Source organism: Muscardinus avellanarius (genome assembly GCF_963383645.1).
Source record: "Muscardinus avellanarius genome assembly, chromosome: 1".
NCBI lineage: Eukaryota > Metazoa > Chordata > Mammalia > Rodentia > Gliridae > Muscardinus > Muscardinus avellanarius.
The window spans coordinates 106,310,643-106,334,438 of NC_137786.1; the positions used below are offsets into that span (position 1 = coordinate 106,310,643).

Below are 23,796 nucleotides of genomic sequence, written 5' to 3' on the forward strand. Positions count from 1 at the left end.
TTTAAATACCTGCTCACATTTTATGTCTATAATAAGATAGATTGTGAATTTTTTACATCTCTGAATTTTAGCAAAAATTTCATGAGATAATTTACAGGAATGTCAAATTTTTGAAGTGCAAATCCCAAAACTTTTTATTGGATCTTTTTTTGTTGTTGCTTCAGTGCATCTAACTTGAGAATACAGGCCATTTTTCTTTCCTAATTCCTAGGAAAAATATTTCTGTAATAAGTCTTGTGTCTTTACTATAACTAGGTTGTTTTTTAAGAAAGATTATCAGCTTTGTGGTTTGTTTCCAACAGTGGATAAAAATCTATCAAAAACATTACAATTTGTAAGGAAAAAAGTTGTTTCTCAAAGGAACAGGAAAGAAATAGCACTTCTTACTTGTATAAGCACAAACAAAGCACACTGCAGATAAATCCAATGTAGTATTCAAAAGTTCTATAAAAATGAACAAAACATACGTTTACTTCCATTGCTCCAACAGTCTATTGTAAATCTGCATAAGAATTGCGCTGTAGCATTTTGCTGGTCCAATTTAAGAGTTCAAAGTCCTTTTGTGTATTTGGCCCACTGATGTCCACATCCCAGATAAATTCAGTTCAAAAGATGGAAATTAGGGCAAAGACACCATATAACAAAGCACAAGGATATGCTACTAAAAGCTGCTGTCCTTCCATGGCTAATGCAGAAATAAAAATCTTGGAAGCAGAAAAACTACACCATCCAATAATCCCAGCAGTGAGAATGACTCCTACCATTCCCCTGTAACCAAAAATAAAAAAAAAAAAAAGGAAAAAGACAAAGGAGGGGGAAGAGAAGAAAAAGCAGATGAGGTTAATGAAATAGTAGGACAATTACCTGTTTCTTTAAAAAAAAAAATCATATACATACAGCCATATGCAAAAAATAATGTTTTTTTTTTAAAGCTAAAATGCATCCACAGTAAACTCAATCTTCTGAACCATTTCACTGATAAAAAACTAATTCACAACTACATTTTACTCTTAAAATACAGGGTTTCTCAATCTTGACATTACTGACATTTGGGGTAAATATTTCTTTGTTGTAGGGGCTATTTTGTTCAGTATCAAAATTTTCGGAAACAACTCTTGCCTCTACCCTTTAGATATCACTATCTCTACCCCCGAATCCACCCTCCCTGCTCAAGCTGCAACATCAAACCTGTCCCCAGACATTGCCAAATACCTGTGTTTAGTCAATTTAAATCCTACACTTAAGAAGTCATATAAACCAGGTATACTGGCACATGCTAAAAAACTCTTCCTTACTGAAAAACATTTTAGTGAAAATGTATATAAAACTGAAATATAAATATATTAATAAGCATTCTTCTTCAGTGAAAATCTGAAGCATTCATATACAAAGGTGAAGTACTCCAAAAGCCATTATCTCACCAGCTTCTCATCAGATAAACAGTTGGTACATTCTCTTCTCCTAAACTTTCACTTTACCTCTCTAACAAAGCCTAAACAGTGTCCAGCAGTGGTTATGAGGAGGTGCCTGAATTGTTGAGAGAGAATCTGCACACAGGCCATAAGGAGGAACTTGTATCAACAATAATTTACCTTTTTTAAAATCTACTAAAAATCACTTAATAATACACATATTTAAAGCTGCTTACAAGTACATATGAGAATGTGGTAAAGCAGTAACAGCCTCTTGTCATATAAAGAATGTTTCATTCTCAGTTATAAAGTTGCTGAAGAGAGTATGTATTTATTTTTAATACATTTCACATATAACCAAAATATGTGGAAAATATGATCTTTGCATATCAGGGATGGCAAAGAAATTTCAACACAAACAACTTCCACATGTTATTTAATAATGACAATTGTTCAATTTGTTACTACTATGACACTGGTAAATATAACACTAGTAAAATTCTTGGTCATAATTAAAACAAAAACAGCACTTCTATTGTTTATCACTCAAAAGCACTTAACACAGCCCTTACTTAGGAGAGGTGTTATCTGATATATACATACATACATACATACATACATATACATATATATATATATATATATATATATATACACACACACACTAACACACACACACACACACACACACACACACACACACACGTGTGTGTGTGTGTGTTAGTGTGTATGTGTTTGTTTTGTGCTGGGAATTAAACCCAGGGTGTTGTGCTTTACCACTGGGCTACATCCCAGCCTGATATGTTTGTTGAAATCAGTGATTTATCTCAAACTAAACGTGAGGTGAATCCCATTACATGGAACTGACAAATCAAACCTTAAGATAAAGATCAGTACTTACTGCAAAGAAAATATCACTGCAAAGCTGGAAAGTAGGATCATGGGAAGAAGACAATATCCCAGAACACTTGCCACACAACCAAATGAAACTCCTGTCATACTCATCAGGTTTAATAAACAAAACATCCCTAGACATCCAATTGCACTGATCCCATATACATAGCCAAACTGGATTTTGCCAGCCTATGGGTAAAGTAAAGAAAGATAACAGGTTAAAGGGCAAAAAATGTTATGTTGGCTATATGTCACCGAAAATAAAGCAAGCTGACAATATTCAATTTATGAGCATTCAAATCTGCAAAAATTATATTCTTTATGCAGGGAATTAAAAGACAGAAGAGTAGTTTATACATAGATATTTAGTTTTCTTTTTCCCAGGTAACATTTGAACTAAGCACAGAATTGAACATATATAAGGGGAAAAAATCATAGTATAATTAAATAGCTGATTTCTATAAAGAATTTTGGCTGATTCTAAACAAATAAACAACAAAGACAAGATGGAAAGCCATTTAGAATGTTTGGATAATTGCTAATATCACTTAATTCCATCCCAAATACCCTACTTGTTCTCACTGGCAGATGTAGCCATAATCTTTCTAAGAGCAAATATAATGTTATCGTTTACTTTATATGGGTGTTACAAGAGCAAGAAGAAAAGAAGCTCGGATAAACAGAAAGCCAGGGATCTGTGGAGAATGGAGGAGAGAAAGCAAGCAGAATATAATAGAAAATTTTTTTCCAGTTACTTGGTTTTTAATAGTTTTTTTTGACCAGACAATAAAATAAGTAAACAAAACAACAAAAGAAATTTTAAAAATTCTGCTGCTGTGAAAGACATCACTGACAATAAAATTTTAAGATAGCAAAGATAAGCTAAATTTGAACTGCCTTACTAGTCAAGCTATGTGAACAAAAAGAAACAACAAAAAGAAACACAACACCCACTGTTTTTGTGTCATAATATCACTAAAACCAGTTTACAGAGGAACCTGCAAAAATATCCTGAGTTGTCAGATTTTTGTCATATAAGACTTAATTGTGAGAATGCCTCTATAGATTATGGTAAATAGAAAAATCCTTGAGATTTGTGTTAGATTCAAGATTTATTTCTAAGTACTTCATTAAGTGTGTGAAGTTTCAAAAAGCTCAGCTGAATTCACTGATAAATTCATTCATGTAGCAATAATAAAACCTCATACTTGCATAGTGCTTTTAATTTTTCAAAGTATTCTCTAGTAGTTTATCTTGTTTTATCCTCAAAATACTATCTGTTGGGTAGTCAGCACAGGGTTATTATCTAGCAGAGATAAGATAAAATAGCTTGTTTAGGGGCAAAGTAGGACTCTGAGTTCATGCCCAGCTCTTCTGACTAAAAATGCTTTGTTTTACTCATTATTTCTTTTATAATTCAGAGACATAAGACAAAATGAAATAGTAATAATTATCTTTATAATATTATTTTTGTTTTCAATACACTAACATTCTTGGAGAAGTAGGAACTGGGGATAAAACCTGTTGTTCTTTAATTCATTACAATTTAAAATACATATAAGGGATGCTACCATAAGCACTGATAGAAGTTTGGAAATTAAAAAAAAATACTACCATTTAAAAAGACAAAGATATAGAGTAAAATATATTGTCAATCTCTCAAAAGATTGGATTTTGATGAAGTGAAGCCACACATGTTATTTTTTCTTGTTACTTTTTGTCTCTAATAAATGGACCACTCCTTGGAACAAAAAATTATTTTTAAATACACTACAGCATACTTAGTATTGATGAACAGGTATAAATTCAAGAAACTCAATTCCATTTCTAACACATCAAAGATTTGAGGTATGAGCAGAATTTTGAAAAATGTTTTTCTGGCAAAATATTTAAAGATGGTTCCTTAATCTCACACTGAGAGAAACTAAAAATCTTACCAATAACAATGTGGCTCCAAATGCAAGACAGAACACCATTGGTCCCGCCAAATCAGTTTCATTCATGATGCTGCCATCTGCGACTTTTAATGGATGTAGCACTGTTAGTGTTTTTTGCCAGATATGGTCAAAATTGATACCTAACTCTAAAGGAAAAGAAAATAATAAAGTCAACTAGGGTTTGTGAATTCCTTTAACTTACCAGAATTGATGGTAAACAGGAGACAAAATGAAACATCCAGCATCAAAAGATGATCTGGCAATATTCAATGACATTGTTTCCGCGAGTCCTCAACACTAGTCTTCATTGTGGTACTTCTACAAATATATGTCCTCCACACACTCTCATGAGTTACTTAGCAGAAAACTTTTCTTCTAGAAGATTGTTCTCTTACAGGAAAGGAAGACTTATCTAAGTTAAGATTTATTTCACTAACCAGCTGGATATTATAAAATGCAAACTGAATATCTCTTAACTGAAAATCCAAAATCTGAAACTTTCTGAAAACTCAAAAACGATCGGACTTTGAAGCATCTCAGATTTCAGATTTTCAGATCAGGGATGAGGACCTAGCAATTTCTATAAAAATATTCCAGCATCTGAAAAACTTCCAAATTTGAGACACTTCTGATCCTAAGCATTTCAGAGGATGTTCAGCCTGTACTAACAAACAAATGTTACAATCCTACCTTCTTTTTTTTTTTTTTGATGGTGGTGGTACTGAAGGGATTCCTGGAAACCCTTCTGCCTCTCGGCTACACTCCCAGACCTATTTTATACTTTTAAAATTTGGAAACAAGGTCTCTTAAGCCAGTGAGGCTGGCTTCGAACCTGCGTGATCCTCCTGTCTCTACCTCCCAAGAGCAGGGATTATAAGCATGCGCCACCACGCCCAACTACAATCCTACCTTCTAATAAAGGTGGTTCATCCTCAAAGTTGTTTCCATAATATGTCTGAGGAGTAGATGGAGTATATGTCTGAGATGGCTGGAAAATCTGCCCAGTATATGGTTGTTGTGGATGCATCATGTCTGGAGGGACAAACTGGCCTTGCTGCGAGTAGTCATAGCCAGGATATTGTCTAGAATTAAAAAAAAAAAAAAAAGTTAAAGTTCTCAGAAGTAGTTTAATCCCTTGGCAGGTAATATTCCTTAAATTCCTAAATTCTAAAGAATCCTAGTCATGCTCTCTGTAGGATACTTCTTTGTCAGTGTTTATAAATGGTGGCTGAAAGATTACTAAGGTCAAACTGATTATCTACAATGGGAAGCCATCTGCTTTTATAGAGAAGCTTCCTAATGATGCATGCTAGTATTCCTTTGTGCAGCATTTAAGCAGTTTACAAACTATTACAGTTTCAAACTTTAGGAGGCAATAAATCAAAACTTAAAAATCCATTTATCTCCCTTAGTGAGGGCATATATCAAAATACACTATAAAAAAATTTGTGCCGAAGACAATGAAACATAGACAGACTTTGTAGTACATGCTATATAACTTTCCATGAAATATAATATAGATATCCACTGAGTTATCGTTCTTCTTTCTCTCTCTATATATATATACATACATACATATATATATATATATATATATATATATATATATATTTTTTTTTTTTTTTTTGGTAAAAGAGCAAACTTCTTTACACACCATCAATTTCAAACCACAGTGTGGAAGAAACAAGTTTGTTCATTGTTAAAGCTTTCTGCATATAACACAACATTATTAGGACACCTTGTATTTAAATATACTTGCTTTTTATATTTCATAATGGTTGTATACCTACTGTCTCATTTGATTTGCAATGTGGAAAATTATGAATTTATTGGGAGAACCTTCCCATGGCTTTTTAGTGACAACAGGAAAGAACTGAAGGATATTGAAGCTACCTGTGTTTCACCATATTCTGGAAATATTTTTTTCCTTTTGAAAAATATAAAAATCTAATAAAGTTCATTGAGATTTTAAATTTTAAATTAATTTGTAACTTAATTGAATATCTTGACTAAAAGAAAATCAAAGCAATGGTAAATGTATGTTCAAATGCACACCACCTTTTCAGAGACTCCAATGTGATCTAACACACTAGTTTAATTCATGCTTTGAAAAAAAGACTCATTCATTTTTCTGGCTATATAGTATAGAATTCACTGCTGTACTTGAGATAAAAATATAGAAAAAAATAGCTATCTGTAACTATATTGTGATGTGTGCACTTAATAGATTACTATGTACCTGTTAAAAGAATGAGGCAGGTGCATGCTTGTAATCCCAGCATTTGGGAGGCTGAGACAGGAGGATCCAGGTTCGAGGCCAGCCTCAGCTACTTAGTGAGGCGCTTTGCAACTCAGTGAGAACATGTTTCAAAATAAAGAATAAAAAAATAGGGCTGGGGGTTCTCTCAGAGGTAGAATGCCCCTGGTTTCCATCCCCAGACTGCAAAAAAAAAAAAAAGGAACGAGGCAGTTTTATGTGTACTGATTAGAAATGATAATCAAGAAAGATCTAGTATTTTTAAAAATGTTCAAAATACCATATACTATATGCGACCATTGTGATTGTGCTTTTTAAAAAATAAGTGTGCGTGTGTGTGCACACACACACACTCATATATAACACAGCTCTGGGAGTACACATAAGAAACTTCTAACCATGGCTGTTACAAGGTAAAGGAACCCAGAAACAGGGGGATGCATAAGATGTGGATTTTCACATTATAAATTTTTGTGCCTTTAAAAATGTTGTGCAGCATTATTTATTGAAATTGGTTGATTCTAAAACAAGTTGTATGCAATATGTAAACACATAATATTAACTACTAAAAATGTTCCATACATCATCATTTTAAGTGTTATTATATACAAAGTACTGTTTTAAGTGTTTAATGCAAATGATCTCATTATCCTCAGTGCAATCTATGAGGTAGATAGTACTGTTCTTGACATTATAAAGATGTGAAAACTGAAATCTATGTTAAAATAATTTGCCAGTGGTGGAAATAAGATTCAAAACTAGGCTGTTTGACTCCAGTAGCCAGCTTTTAACAACTAATTGAAAGTCACTTCAAAATCCTACCTTACAGAAGACAACTGTAATGTTTGAAATGTGCACACATTTTCAGCCTTTCGGGTATGCAAATATGTTGATTTCTACTTATATATACACCTAACCGCACATGCACATCACCTTCCAACAGGGCTACGAAGTTAAACTAGAATAAGAATTCACATTTTCTAATTTACTATATTATGTTGTTCTGTTAGTAATTATCAGAATCATGAAACCACAACTAATTCTCCATATGGAGGGTTCTACAATCTGTAGAAACTGTATTTTATTCTCTGACACATACTACGAGAATGTGATTCAGTATAAAAAACAAAATTAATTAGTATATACTAGCAACTCTCAAGCTCATTGATCTTAGGACCTCTTTATGTATTTAAAATATATTGTAAACTCCTAAGTGTTTGTGTTTATGTGAGTCATTAACTATTACTATTAACCATTAGAGAAACAAACATCTAATAAATGTTTAAGATATCTATTAATTAAATAAATACATTACATTTAACATAAACTTTTATGAAAATAAACTATAAAATTACTGAGTAAAGTCATGCTGTATATTTTTTAAAAACTCATTAATGGCTGGTTTAATAAAAGAAAGCTACATTCTTATATCTGATTCTATGTTCAATCTATTGTGATATATTGTTTTAGTTGAAGTACTTGAAGAAATCAGTGTTGCACACATGTAACTGAAAAATAGTATTACAGTAATGTTTATAGACTATCATTCTTTTAAATGCTACATTAAGACACAAAAGAAAGTTGTAGTATTTTAAAATTCAAGCTGCACCATGGAGCTTAAAGCAGCATCAATGAATTTTATGCCCTGTTACATTAAAATATATTGACCTATCTTGTACTTTGAATGGACTTGTTACTTGTTAGATAAATCCTAACACCATGCATTCACCATTTAGAAAATACTAGTCTTGGTTTTATATATCTTCAAAATGTTGACATAGTTAATTCTATAACATAAGAAAATCATAGTTGTTAATATGACTAGTGATCTCATCAGAGAAGTGGATACTAGGAAACTGACAATTTCATAATGATGAATACAAGTTTTCCAAATTTCTCACTTTTGCCTGAAAATGTGAAATTGACCATTGAGCACACATACTGCCAGCTGTTTTCCTTGAAATGACAGGCTCACTTACCCATTTCTGAGAAAATATCTGCCAAATATTTAAGTCTAAATAACCACAGTTTTTCTGTCAGCTGTCTTCATATTAAAAAAATGGTTTCCATGAAAAAGGAACTGGTTCAGCTGGCAACTCAAATTGTACATGTGCTTTTACTAGAGGTATGTGCTTTATGACTGTTTTTCATTTTGTCACACAGAATATTAAAGAAATGTGTGTATTCAAAAGTCAGGATTTTATAAACCCACAATACTTACTGCTTAGATGAAACTGACTTCCTCTGCCTTTCCAACAAGAATGCGGCAATGAGGATAACAATGACAACTAGAACAATGTGATGCCCCTGCCTTGATTCACACTCAGGTAGCAAAAGTTTAATATTATCACTGTTTTCTGCAACATCAGTTCAGATACTAATACACCTAAAAGTGTGTAGAATTTCTTAGTATTGTTATGAAAGTAATTTTAACATTAGAGCCTCCCTGAAAAGTTTCAAGAATCTCCTAGGGACTGGAGTCCACACTGAGAAGTGCTGATTTAGACCCATAAATGTCACATAAGGAACAGAAATACTGAAAGCAACTATTTCTAAGGTGGCATCATTATCAATCTTCTACATACAACCTGAGAAAGAGAACACCACAGAATTTTACTATTTCCTTTCTCTGGTAGAAGCTGTTCAGGAAAAATTCTGACTCATTCCTTTTAAACTAAAACATGGTATGGTACACATACCATGTTTTTTTTTTTTTTTTTTTTTTTTTGCAGACTAATTCACTTTGCAGACTAATTCACTTTCACACCAAGAAAAATAGCATATGCTAAACCAATAAGTATTTGGTTTCAACAATAAACACAAAGCTTCTTAACATACTGGATTGCCTACTTAAGTTCATAAAAATCCTGAAATATCCACAGAGATATTAGCAGTTAAGTCAAAGATGAAAACATCATAGCTCTTAGTATTAAAAAAAGTGACTGGAAAAGAAATGACTAATATTGCTAAGAATCTAGATGCATATCTAGAATATGTGGGAATCTATCAAAAAATCAATCTCTCTCTCTCTCTCTCTCTCTCTCTTTCTCTCTTCTCTCTCTCTCTCTCTCTCTCTCTCTCTCTCTCTCTCACACACACACACACACACACACACACACACACACACACACACGAAATAAAAAAAGAAAAGCACAGATTATGACCAAAAGATCTAAGGATCTTCTAACTTTTTAATTTGGTATATAAATGTATTAATGATACTTGTGAAGTACCAAAAGCCAAAAAAATGTTAAAGCTGATGTCATAGGACAAATGCAAAACAATAGACTAGTAAGTGTCTAACTTGAAGAAGTACTATGCTTTTTTATTTAGATTTTCACCAAAAGATATCTAAAAGTTATCAGTTAAACTTGGTTAACAAGCCAGGCATGGTGGCTTATTCTGGTAATCCCAGTACTTGGGAGGTTGAGACAGGAGGATCACAGGTTCAAAGCCAGCCTTAGCAATTTAGTGAGGCTATCTTTAGAAACCTAGCGAGACTCTGTTTCCAAATAAGAAATAAAACTGGTCTGGAGCATGGCTTCAATACCTTGGGTTCCATACCTTGTACCACATGGTGGGGGTTGGGGGCTCTTGCTAAGAAGTTTTAGCAAACCAAACAAAATATTACTTGGCAAGTTGAGGTGGATTTAAAGTATCACTAGCTTGTAGATCTACTTGTACATACGTCTAGAAGTAGAGAAATCAGAAACCCACATTTTTAAAGCTCAGAAATCTACAATTATTACTGCTATTATACCTTTCTTTTTCCCAAACATCATCTATAAACCTATACCTGTTAAATAGCAGTAATGGTCACATAAATTACCTGAAATAAAAGTTCCTCACTATTACTAAAGCAATTCTTACTAGAACATGATTTGGTTGAAGATGAAATTGTGACAATAGTCACCAGTATCTACATAACTGTTGTATGGGGAACTGAAATTAGATAATTGCAAATAGAAAGAGAGGCTAAGGCATACCTTTAAGTGATATGAACATGGACAGGACAGAAAAGAAATGCTGAATAAGATAAACCTAGATGTTGCAATCTAAATAGACTACCTCAACAGACTGGCATACAGAGACTCTTTAAAGCCCTGTTGCTAATGTAAGCAAGGACTTTCCAGAGGGACTTTGGCCAATCTTACATTTATTTGCCTTCTCATTCACAGACCAATCAACCAAAATATATATTAAGGTTAAAAAAAATGAATGGAAATCCCTCAGTATGAGTTTTCCACTTCTATCCAATTAGTAGATGAAAAGACATTCTCATTGGTATATAACTGAGAATTAACAGAAAGAAAGAAGTTATTTTTAGATAGATGCATTTTTACATTCTCATTGCCATTGTTCAACAGGTTAGGTTTTAGGGGGAAAACATATATTTATGTATGTAAATAAAATTTACAGATTAGAAAATCTATAGGTTACAAAAAAGGATAGCCTACTAAGGCTATCATGTAGTGGGACTGAATGATTGTTGTTTAAAAAATATTCAGTACTTTCATTCAGATATATAAATTCAAACACATTCTAATATTGTATGTTTCTCATGAACTGACTAGGTACACAGTCTTCCCTTGCTTTCATCCTAGGGTAGTCTTCACGAGGTTTTAAATTCGGAATTGATAGATGAACAGATGATGCATGATGTCTGAAATCATATGCACATTTATGTGGATGTTTTAAGTGAGCCTATTTATGGGCCCAGGTTTGCATAAGATTCTCAAAGGGATCCAAGTGCACCTTAAAATGGCACAGAAAATGCCTTCATTTGACAGGAGACCAAGAAGATTTACCTCTAAAATTCTAAGAGAAAGGCTATGATATCCTAGAAAAGATAGGTAGAAAAATCTTCTGTTAATGTATTTTTGCCACAAATACCAGGTATATAAAAAGATTTCAATTTATTGTTACAGTTCAGGGCCTAAAAGCTTGGAATTCTCCTCTTCAATCTGCAATAGATAACTTTCATAATACTGACCAAACTGCTTCAGTATGAAAATAAAAATTACCAATTGCTATATGAAATTACCTCATGATTCATATCGAATCCCTTACATTTTAACATTATCACTAAGTATTTCCAATTAGAGTTGGGAAAGTCTGAAAGCTGGACAGCTTTAACTACCACACATTCAGTTTTAGGCAGAACCAAACATTCTGAATGCATGCTTTCACTGCAATGTAGATTAAATAAATTGCCAAAGCTGAAAAGTTACTTGCTATAGTGTCCTCCACTTCCTCCATAATCATAGGACTGCTGAGATTGATCATCGATGCTGTAACTCGTCTGGTAGAAATCCGTTTTTAAGTTGTCAAACCCTGACATTGCAGATTATCTGTAACAGAAGAGAAAGAGCAAACACTTTATGCCCAAGATCCTACTGAACTTGCTCCTGGCAATTTGCTTAAGCGAAGAAGACAGTAGGCATTTCCTACTGAGAGGAGCAGCGTTTGAGGGTGGCCGGGGAAGGGGCTAAGGAAATGTCTAGCCTCCAAGTCGGGAGGCCAGGCACTTCCACCTCAAGGCGCTTGCCGTCGTGGGAGGAGTGGCTCCCCAAGGACCTAAAACTATCTATACCCAGACGATTCCTCACCCCTCACCCCGGGACAACAGATTTATGGCTGAGAACACGACCGCCTCCTTCTAGAATAAGGCTAGTGGTCAGCCGGGAAAGTGCAGAGCCCCGGAAGGTCACGTCTGCGGTGCTGCGGCCGCGTCCAACCAGGACTTGAACGGACCGTGGATCTGAGAAAAAAGCGCCATAGGAGCGCGAAAGGCCGCTCCGCACAGTCTCGGGAGAAGCCGGACCCTGTGCCAGGGCCCGGGACACTCACCAAATGCCGACGCTTAGAGGCGGCGGGGGCTGTACTTCCAGCGGCCCCAGAAACCCCCAAACTCAGTTCCAAACCCTGCAGTAGCTCCGTTGCTACGTGTCACAGGCCAAGGAACTGCTTCCGGGGCACGCCCGCTCGCGCAGGCGCGCTGGCGGATTTTGGGTTCTCAGCCCTGACGCAGGGCGTGGAGGAGGGGCTTACTGTGGGCGTGCGAAGTGTCAGTCGCCCTATGACGGGCCAATGGAAAGAGGGCAAGTGCTTCCGGCAGCCTGTTAGCGTGGAGGTGGGAAGGCGCAGGCGCAGCAATCCCTGGTTCCTCCCTGGGCTGGGGAAAAGTTCCTTCTGGACCCAAGAAGTGCTCTGGGAGATTCGCCAGGTTGGAAGTGCAATCGACAGCTCTCCTCTCCAATCACAGAGCCGCGGTCTCTCTGGACTTACTGTGATTCGGGCGCTATACCAAAGATTTTATGTGTTTTATTACATTTTTACAACCTAGTGAGATGGTTACCCTTGTACTTCTTTGGTGAGACTATTAAGTGTTCATTCTGTGCTAGCGCTGGGTATTCTGCCGTGAATAAGAGCCATATGATAGTGGTGAGGGCTAATAAAACACACACAACTAAATGTAAAATTGTTACTGGTAATCTTTTTTTTTTTTTTTTTTTTTTCGGTACTGGGGACGGAACCCAGGGGCATTCTACCTCTAAGCTACATCCCCAGCCCTATTTTTTTATTCTTTATTTTGAAACAGGGTCTCACTGAGTTGCAAAGGGTCTCACCAGGTATGTTATTATTCTTAATGCCTTATAATAAAGTGTAGTATTCATCCGAGAAGAAGAGTCTGAAAAGCCAACGTAAGGTGGTGATCAAAAAGGAGTTAACTTCAGAAGAGGGAGAAAAAAATGGAAGAAGAGCCAAAGCATTTCCAACACAGAGACAAGCATATGAAAAATCTGGTACGAGGGAAAACATGGTATGAAAAGAAGGATAAATCAGGGATTCTTTATTTCTTTTTTAATTTCTTTCGGATCTACACCCTCTGCCCTATTTTATTCTTTTATTTTGAATCAGGGACTTAGTAAGTTGCAGAGGGGCCTCACTAACTTGTTGAGGCGGGCCAGGAACCTGCAGTCCTCTTGTCTCAGCCTCCCAAGTACTGAGATTAGAAGTGTTTGCCACCATGCCTGGTTGGCTGTAAATCAGGTTTTTTTTTTTCCTTTCTTTTTTTTTTTTTTTTTTTTTGGTGGTGGTGGTGCTGGGGTTCCTGGAAACCCTTCTGCCTCCGGGCTACACTCCCAGACCTATTTTATATATATTTTTGGAAACAGGGTCTCTTAAGCCAGAGAGGCTGGCCTCCGAACCAGCGTGATCCTCCTGCCTCCGCCTCCCAAGCGCGGGGATTACTAGTGTGCTCTACCACGCCCAGCTGTAAATCCTGGTTTCTGACCTCTGTGTTACTGACATTTTGGCTCAGATGATTCTTTCCCTGGGAGGCCGCCCTGTTCATTGTAGAATTTTTGGCAGCACCTCTGATCTCTAGCCACTAGATTCCAATAACTCATCTTACCATAAATTTGACTACTAAAACTGGCTTCAGATGTGTTTATATGTGTGGCTAGGGTTAACAGCCTAATTTGGGATCGACTGGTCTAAATGAAGCCGGTGTAATTGGAGCAGCAAGAGAAGGAAGCCAAGAGAAATGTAAGCTGGAATGACAGGACGTGCCAGGAAATGGAAAGCCTTATGGGATTTGAGTGTTGATTCTAAGAGAAATGGGAAGCCATAGAAGGTTATGAACGGACAAGTGACATTACTAGACTGTCCTTTTGGTAAAGATTGCTTTGACTGCAGTGTTAAATCACTCTCAATGTGGTGGAATCCTAAAAACCTAACTCCAAATATCATGTTACCAACCAATAAACGAGCTTTGTTGTTATAGTACTAAAATTGATCCAGGGAGACTTCATTATATCCCGGGATCAAAAGAAGCCAGACTTGTTCTTGGGTCAGTTTCCAAAGGAATATTAAAATATCATCGGTTGAAACTTTTGTCTTAGTACACACATGTTCACATGCACACCCCAAAATTACACAAGTAAAAATAAAATTCACTCCTCCCAAAACAAAAATAACAACAGCAGAAGGACATAGCCACTAAACCCAAACAAAACAAAAAACCCAGGAATGTACTCTAGAGACCATTAAGCAGCTACCCTTTGAGGTTTTCATTGCATCAATGAATTTCTGATATTGCTCATCCAACTAATTAATTTACCACCTTTAACCATCGCTGTAACATGTACTGATGTAGGAATGTATCATCTACATAATTTTAGGTAGAATGACCTAGAATGACCATGCATTATGATTTTCTGGAGATAGCCCCATTGTCTCATTTCATTTGTACCCCCCCCCCAAATTATTAGCAGTGTTGCCATTTAATTCTCAAGAGTATCCTAGTTTGGCTGATAAACTATATGGTTCTGCTTTTTAATCTACATTATCCATGAAACTAAGTTTCTAGTTATTGTCAATATGCAGCAATCCATCACTTTATTTACTTAGTGATATTATGGCTGAAAAAATTATAGTCTCTTCTCTTTCAGTGATGTTTCTATTTCTTCGAGAATGTTTCTACTTCTTTCAAAAGAGCTACCACTTTCAAATTTGAATGAAATACAAGAATATGAATATTAAACATTGTCTCCTTAGAGATGAATTATTGGATATAATTGTTACTCAAATTCTGTTTCTGTCTGTCAAAAGCAGTTAGTGTATGTATTTAAAACATCAACTCCGCCGGGCATGGTGGTGCAGGCTTGTAATCCCCACGCTTTGGCGGTGGACACAGGAGGATCACACAGATTCAAAGCCAGCCACACTGGCTTAAGAGACCCTGTTTCCAAATAAAAAAAATTAAAAAAGTATAAAAATAGGTCTGGGAATGTAGCCCAGAGGTAGGAGGGTTTCCAGGAACCCCAGTACCACCAATAAATTAAAAAAATATAAATATATATATATATATATATATATATATATATATATATTCCAATTCCTACCCCATTGAAGAACCAAGCAAGAAAACTGAGTTTTTACATATCCCACATATTTTCATGGCTAATCATACAGACCTTTCTTTTTCAGAAAACTTTTGTTTTTAATGTTGCTTCCACACTCTGGTATAGGCTCCAGAAAGTTATATTAAAGAAACTGGAGTAGTGTTAAAGTTATTGAGCTGACATTTTTAAGAATTGAAAGCCTTAAGCAAGTCAAGAGATGATGGAACATGAAGTGGGACCTGTAACAGCTGTCTTCTCCTGGGAACTAATGTGCCAATCACCAAACTTGTAACCAAAAAAAGAAGGAACATTCTAATCATGAATGGCATGTTTTAATTCATTTGACAGGCATGCTACTATATACACTAGTATCTATATACACAAAAACACACAAAATAATTTCATTTTCTTACAATGGTAATGAGATTGTATGTAGATATTTTAGAGCTGCCTTCTTTGTCCCTATTTCATATGTATAGGGAGCTCTGCCAGAAAGTTATGGTTTGTACATAAGCAGATTTCCCCAACCTTCAACAATATCTGCAAGTGCCAGTTGAAATGGAGATTTGACAGCTATGTCCATTAGATGTCAGCTTCCATGATGTAACTTGTTAGCAATAAACACAAATATATTTGCCCAATATTTTAACTATCACGGCATATTAATTATGTAGCCACATATCCCAAATATAAAAATCATATTTGCCCCCAATTATCCTTTATCTCTTAAAAATTTTTCTCATTCAATCTTCTATATCATAGATGTTACTTTAATTCTGTTTCTGTCATTGTAATTATTTTACTTTGAACAATAAATTGTTGAATGAAGAAGTCAAATTTGCCTATACTAATGCTGGATGCTCTGGGATAGGTCTGGTTTTCAAAAGACAATGAAATTTAAGCTTGATTTAACAGTTATTATTGAGACTTTGACTCCAACATTTCAAGTGCTGTTGTCAAAAAAGAGCCTTTTAAGGAGAGCTTTTAGAACAATTCTGTATGTTTTTCCATTGTAGTGATATAAATACTCTTAAATAACAAAATAATCTTAAAAATAATCGTGAGCAAATGAATATTGTGGTTTGGAATAAGAGTTTCAGTGACAGCATTGGAAGTTCTGTATCTCCAGTTTCTTAGACAGAAAGGGAGAAAACGTAAAAACATCAGAGAATTCAAATAGGTCCCTAGTGATGAATAAGCCCTTAGTGCCACAGATGAAGTGAGGCATCTGAACAAAGTTGCAGCTGAAATCTATACCTACCTACCGTGTGCCAGGCACTGCTCCTGACACTTCGCACCTTTTAGTTAAAATACGCCTAAACCGGTGAGTTAGGTACTATGGGATGCATGAAGAGATAGAACAGGGTAGGTATTTTGTCAAACATCATTAGGATAGGAACTGGTAGACAAGAGTTTTGAGCCCATATAATCTAGTCCCTAAGTCTTTGTACTAAACCATTAGGCTGTATTATTGTTTTGTTCTATAACGTTAACAGTTGGGTGTGGTGGTACACACCCATACTCTCCGTACTTGGGAAGCTGAGACAGGAGGATCTCAGGGTCAAAGCCAGCCTTAGCAATTTAGCAAGGCTCTCAGCAACTTATACCCTGTTTACAAATAAAACATAATACGCCTGCAGGTATAGCTCAGAGGTAAAATGTCCCTGAGTTCAATCTCTAGCACTAAAAATACATACATACATACATACATACATGCATACATGCATACATACATACATACAATAAAATGTGAACATGGAAAAGGAAATAATTATTTGTGCACATGTGGTATTAGAGATTTAACCCAGAGGCATTCTACCTCTAACTACACCCCAGCCCTATTTTATTTTGAAACAGGGTCTCACTAAGTCGTGGAGGGCCTCACTAAGCTGCTGAGGCTGGCTGCCAACCTGTGATTCTCCTATTTCAGCCTCCCAGGTACTCGGATTACAGGTGTGTACCACCATGCTCGGCCAAGACAAATCTTGATTTGTGTACTTCATATAACATGTGGTTAGGTATATTTTGTTTATATTTAGATAAATTAAACTTGGTATTTGATATTTGCATTTATATCCCATATATCTATATATTTGAGCTGATAAAATATTTTATAATATTTTCACTAGTCAAATAAAGGATTAATTTACTTTCAAGATTACTGTATATTAGTTATATATTTTAGTTAATGTTGCACAATGACGAGGATGCAGGCTCTGGGCCCTCACCACCTAGATTCACATGCTCTGCCATTCATTAGCCATACATGTTTAGTAATTTACTTAAATTCCTTGTGCCTCAACTTTCTTATCTGTAAGAGCAAGATAATAACAATATTCTTATTACATTTTTGGTAGGAGAAATATATAAGATAATGCATGTAAGTGACAATGTCCAAGTAATAAGTACTTAATGTTTTAGTTATTACCATTGCTGTAATATAGACAGAAGCAAAGCTGTAAGGATTGGGTTTGAGCAAACTACTTCTAAAATCAGTTACATAGAGTCACTCTGTTTCATCTCCTGCAAGATTCTGTATGGCTTTATAGTTTGTTTTTGATACTATATAATGTATTTAAAGTATACTTTTTTCTGGGGAGTGGTGTCCCAGACTTGTAATTCCAGTACTTGGGAGGCTGAGATAGGAAGATTGCAGTTCAAGGCAAGCCTCAGCTACTTAGTGAGGCCCTTTGCAACTCAGTGATATCCTACTTCAAAATAAAGAACAAAAAATAGGGCTGGGGGTATAACTCAGAGGTAGAATGCCCCTGGGTTCTATCCCCAGGACTGCAAATTAGTTAATTAATTAATTAATTAAAATAAAGTATACTTTCATCATCCTATGTCCAAGATTTGCCAAATTTGCCTTGGCTGCAATGCAAATTTTTCACATTTTTATATCAAATACTATTGTTTTAAGAACCACCCATAGGGCTGGGATGTAGCTCAGTGGCAAAGTGCTTGCCTGGCAAGTGCACCGCCTGGGTTCGATCCCCAGTCCAAAAAGACAAAAAAAAAAAAAAAAGAAAGAAAGAAAGAAAGAAAGAAAGAAAGAAAGAAAGAAAGAAAGAAAGAAAGGAAGAAAGGAAGGAAGGAAGGAAGAAAGAAAGAAAGAAAGAAAGAAAGAGAAAAAGAACCAAAGAACCACCCATAAAAGTTATGGAAAGTGTATCTGAAAACTGAGAACAAGCCAGGTGTGGTGGACACAGTTGTTATCACAGCATTTGAGAGGTTGAGACTGGAGGATCGTGGTTCGCAGACAGCCTCAGCTACTTTGTGAGGGCCTCTACAACTTAGTGAGACTGTTTCAAAATAAAGAATAAAAAATAGGGCAGGGGGTATAGCTCACAGGTAGAATGCCCCTGGGTTCCATCCCCAGACCTGCAAAAAAAAAAAAAAAAACAACAACTGAGAACAGTGTTATTCATATTTAATGTTTTTGATGTGTTTAATGCTGTTCAAAATGATAAAGAGTCTCCCTCTCTCCTCTCCTCTCCTCTCCTCTCCTCTCCTCTCCTCTCCTCTCCTCTCCTCTCTTCTCTTCCATTCTCTCTCTCTCTCTCTCTCTCTCTCTCTCTCTCTCTCTCTCTCTCTCTCTCTCTCCCCTTCCCTTCCCTTCCCTTCCCTTCCCTTCCCTTCCCTTAATAAAAATGTAATTTACAGAAGATGAATTCTGTTGTGGAAAATGTGTTTATTTGTAAGGAAAAGAAATAGCAATGTCCCATTCAAGTAAAACAATTGCCAACACTCAGTGAGAGGACACTCTAAAAATGACTGCAAGTGTGTTACTTTATGGTTGAGGTTTCTTTAGGCAGCATTCCTTTATATTTTTGTATTACATTCTTCACGACCTTCTCAATTACAGACACTGAAAGTTACCATTACAGTTTAACTATTGCTGATATAAAGAATGTCATATTAAAGTCTATTTTATTATGAGACATTATTTTCAAGGATAGCTATTGCTGTTCTGGGAGCTTTAAGACAGATGTATTCTCATTCCTGTTTTAACTGTATATCTTTATTCAAGCCCCCAAATTCTAACTTTCTATTTTCATATTATTTTAACATTAATCTCTTGATAACAATGTTTTACCAGATAAGTCAGTAGACATGATGCAGGTGATCATTGCGGAAAATCATCCTAACTTTCTGTGTTTGTATAACAGAACATACTCTTTATTATTATTTTCACTATACTTGGTTTTTTCCCCATGTTGGAGAATACATGTTCCTTCAGCAAAGAATGAAGAAGTTAGTTCTATGCTTATATAAAGACTAATCCTGGAATAAGATCTTTATCTATTTCTAAAACAAAATGAGAGGCCATTGAATTATAAAGGAAAGATGTGCTAAAAATATCAAAAACTAAGGGTATTAGTTTTTAAAGAGGCTCTTTACGATTCTTTGCAGAAATATTGACTTTTAAAATCTAAAGTAGAATTTTAAAAACAAGCATTTAAAATTTTAAAATTTTCTTCCATGGAAGGAAGTTACTATAACCTAATCATGATGTTTTTCATCTACATAGATATGATTTTACTTTTGTTAAGACTAATGATTATAATATGGACCCAACACTTTTGCTTAAATAAAGATTATTTTGTTTTAAAACAATCAGAAGCATGTGAACTCAAACTTATAATTTTCATTAATATTATACATTTAGATGTGGAAATCAAAGACACATATCTTTTCCTCCTTTGCATTTTATTTATTTGGTACTGGTATTGAACCCAAGGACATTTTATTCCCAAGCAACATTCCTAGACATTTCTATTTTTTGGAATAGGGTCTTGCTAAATTGCTGAGATTGACTTCAAATCTACAATCTTTTTGTCTTGGCCTTCCAAGTATTAGAGTTACAGGCATGCATCTCCCTATAATCTCATGGATGCTTTGCTTTTATATTAAGCAGTCTAGATGGTTTTTACTTTTCCCCTGCACTCATAACTTTACACGATTTAATAAAAATCATAAATCCCCTACTGTCTGATAAAATAATTTTGTTATTTTTGTAAGGGAGTATAAACATTTTTTAACCTTTGCTAAGATTTTATATTTAAAAAGATTAACTTCTCTTAAAAGATTATTTGAATATTTTTTTTAAATTTCCTGGACTCAGTCTCTCTAAATTTTCTCTTAATTCTAAAATTGACTTTTGTTCTAAGTGTTATAACACTTTCCACTTTTCACTCTCCAGAAATTAAATGTCTCAGCTTCATGTTAAAGTTTTGAGAGGGCCCTAGGAGACTAGCTTGAATTCACTGAGACAGCACTAAAGTTAACAAAAAATAGGCTGATCATCATAGAAAAATCAGGACAGAAAGTGCCTCAGAAAACAAACAAAATGTTTCTCATTTAGCTGGTTTCACATAATGAGAATTAAGGAGAATCAAAGCTGACAGGGAATAATTCATGTCCCACCTCTGGTTTTACAAATGAGAACTGAAAGACAAGAGAAGTGAAGGGACATACTGTAAGACCTGTGAGGGACATGGTGTAAACCGTCAGGGGCTTCCTGGACACTTGATCCTCAGAGGGCCCTCAAAGCACACCCATCAGTTCCCCTGCTCTGACATAAATACGTCTATCACCAGACAGGAAGGGCATCCACCTTGCTGGTTCCTCTGTCAGATCAGCTGCACCCTGCTGGTCAGCCTAAGCACTGTAACCTCCTTATAATTATCCAAGAAAGTCAATCCCATCCACCTAGGGAACCAGGGGTCACTCCATCCAACAGATATCACAAACCACAGTCTATGCTAGTTCAGAGTACTGGTCACCTCGGCTGGGAGTAGATGTGGGTGATCAACTGCTGCCTTGCTAGTCTCTCTAGAGTTGAGTAGATCATGCAGTCAGTTGTCTGGTCCTATTTAGGGAGGAGAGCCCTTCTTTCACCAACAGGGGGAAAAAAAGGTAATCAGAAAAAGGGATTTGGTTATTTTCATTTGGTTATTTTTATTTATAATGGCCAGTGTCAGCTTCACCAGATAGCTTTTCTGTGACATTCAGCTAGTAGGGACAAAAATTAGTTGATGAGTAAGGAATTTTATTTATCTAATATATCAAAAGCTCTATTAGGATCAAGGGCATGTTGTAGTTTTCCTAACTCTGTTGCAGAGATTAATGCTGTGCTTGTGGTATTTGTTCTTTTATTTAATAAACATTTACTGAGATACTACCATGTGCCAGTTGTCACATACAACAAACAGACTCTGTATCAGCCCCTTGATGGAAGAAGACAGGAGAGATCCTGTTCTCCTATCTCTCCTGGAATTTTTGTTTTTGTGTGTGTGGTACTAGGGATGGAACCCAAGGACATTCTACCTCTGAGCTGCATCCCCAACCCTATTTTTTATTCTTTATTTTGGAACAGGATCTCACTAAGTTGCAAAGGGCCTACATAACTGAGGCTAGCTGTGTGAACCTGTGATCCTCCTGTCTCAGCCTCGCAAGTACTGGGTTTATAAGTGTGTGCCACCACACCCAGCTTTCCCTGTATTTGGGCTGCAAGCTTGCCACCTCAGTCCCCTGCCAGGCTCAATCTCTTGTTCCTCAGTGCTTCCAGCTCAATGATGTCACTGTGAGCTTCTATCCAAGCCAGGCTCTGGATGTGAAATGTCCCCCAGAGACTCTCTCTGCTTCCTGGCTGCCATGAGGTGAGCAGATCTCCTGTGCCATGCCTAGCCCTCATGATGTTACCCCAATTCCACAGCTATGCAGCCACATGACCATGAGCTGGAACCTCTGAAACTGCATGCCCAAATAAATCTTCCCCTCTCTGAGTTCTTCCCTGGTATTCCTCATAGTAATGAGAACTGAATGCACCATTCTTTCTTTGTGACCTGGAAGGTCTGGGCCAGAAAAAGGGTCTCATTTGTAGACTTCCTTCCTGGAAGAATGTTTATAGCGATCTTCCAATGGATGGCTTTTTCTAAGTGCTAAAAAAAGTCTTCATCTGTTTCAAGACATGCAGTTCTGAGTACAAGTGCACATGGGATTAGACACCAAAGAGTAGCGTATCTTGAGAATATTTTTATCTTCCTTAGAGAAATACCAATGGGGGTGTCAGTGGAGATCCATAGCAGAATTAATGGAACCTCTTGGAAGCTTCTCTCCTTAGATTCCATTGTCATATTCTTGAATATAATTATATTGTGTTCCAGTTATCTATACTGTAAAAACAACAAAAGCTAAAAAAAGAAAAAAAATCCTCAAAAATTCATGGCTTAAAACAACAAAATAGCATTGCATTTCCTCACAAATCTGTGATCTGGGTAAGGACTTGCCAAGGACAGCTCATCTCTGACCCAAACAACTTTGGCGGGGCCTCAGAGGCTGAGAGTTGGAATTATCTGAAAGTGCACAACTCACATACCTGACTATTGGGATGCTGACCACTGCAGATGGAATCTTTATTAGAGCTGTCAACTGGAACTCCTACATGTGGCTTATCCATGTATCATGAGCACTCTCAAGATGTGTGTCTGGAATCTGAGGTAGAGAATCATGAGAGTCAACCAGAATTTTCTATACCTAACATCACTTTATTTATTTATTTATTTATTTTTATTTATTTATTTTTGTGATACTGAAAATGGAACCCAGGGGGCATTCTACCTCTGTGCTACACTCCCAGCCCTATTTTTTATTCTTTATTTTGAAACAGAGTCTCACTGAGTTGCAGAGAGCCTCATCAGTAGCTGAGGCTGGCAGCGAACTGTGATCCTCTTCTCAGCTTCCCAAATGTTAGAATTACAAGCGTGTGCCACCACGCCCAGCTCCTAACATCACTTTATGTATGTTGTATTGGCTAGAAACATTTTTGTTTTTGGTATTGGGGATTAAATACAGGGCCTCTTGCTTGCTAGGCAAACACTCTACCACTGAGCTATACCCCCAGAACTTTTTATTTTATTTTGAGCTAGGATCTCACCAAGTTGCCTAGGCTGCCTCGAACTTGTGATCCTCCATAGTTTACAAGTTCTGTGAGTAATAGCTGTGATTGAGCAATATTGTACCCTACTTATTAACAAGTCTTTAAAACTGGCTCATACTCAAAGGCAAGGGAAGGGCAGAAGGATGTAGCTCAGTGGTAGAATATTTGCCTAGCCTGTGCGAGGCCCTGTGTTTGATCCCTACCACTGAAATAGATATATGTAAATCTTCCCCTCTCTGAGTTCTAAATAAACAAATAAAGTGATGTTAGGTATATATATATATATATATATATATATATATATATATATATATATATTTCCAACTTTAGATGAGAAGACTGCTGCCAAAGATTTTTTTAGGTCTTAAAACTGCTACTTCCAATGGGATACAAGTGAAAAAGAATAAAATACATTGTTTTCTAATCAGAAAGGTTGATAACTAGT

The 23,796-nt window shown here is 36.0% G+C and overlaps 1 protein-coding gene across 1 annotated transcript; it reads right to left on the bottom strand.

Moving 5' to 3' along the window:
- Positions 1 to 605: 605 nt before the first annotated feature.
- YIPF5 (Yip1 domain family member 5) lies at positions 606 to 11,841 on the bottom strand (the record flags this gene model as incomplete). The annotated part of the gene is made up of 5 exons (XM_080692856.1): positions 606 to 768; positions 2,314 to 2,495; positions 4,244 to 4,389; positions 5,153 to 5,325; positions 11,732 to 11,841. The coding sequence occupies 5 exons, from the start codon at positions 11,839 to 11,841 to the stop codon at positions 606 to 608; spliced, it is 774 nt and encodes a 257-aa protein (XP_080548982.1).
- Positions 11,842 to 23,796: the final 11,955 nt, after the last annotated feature.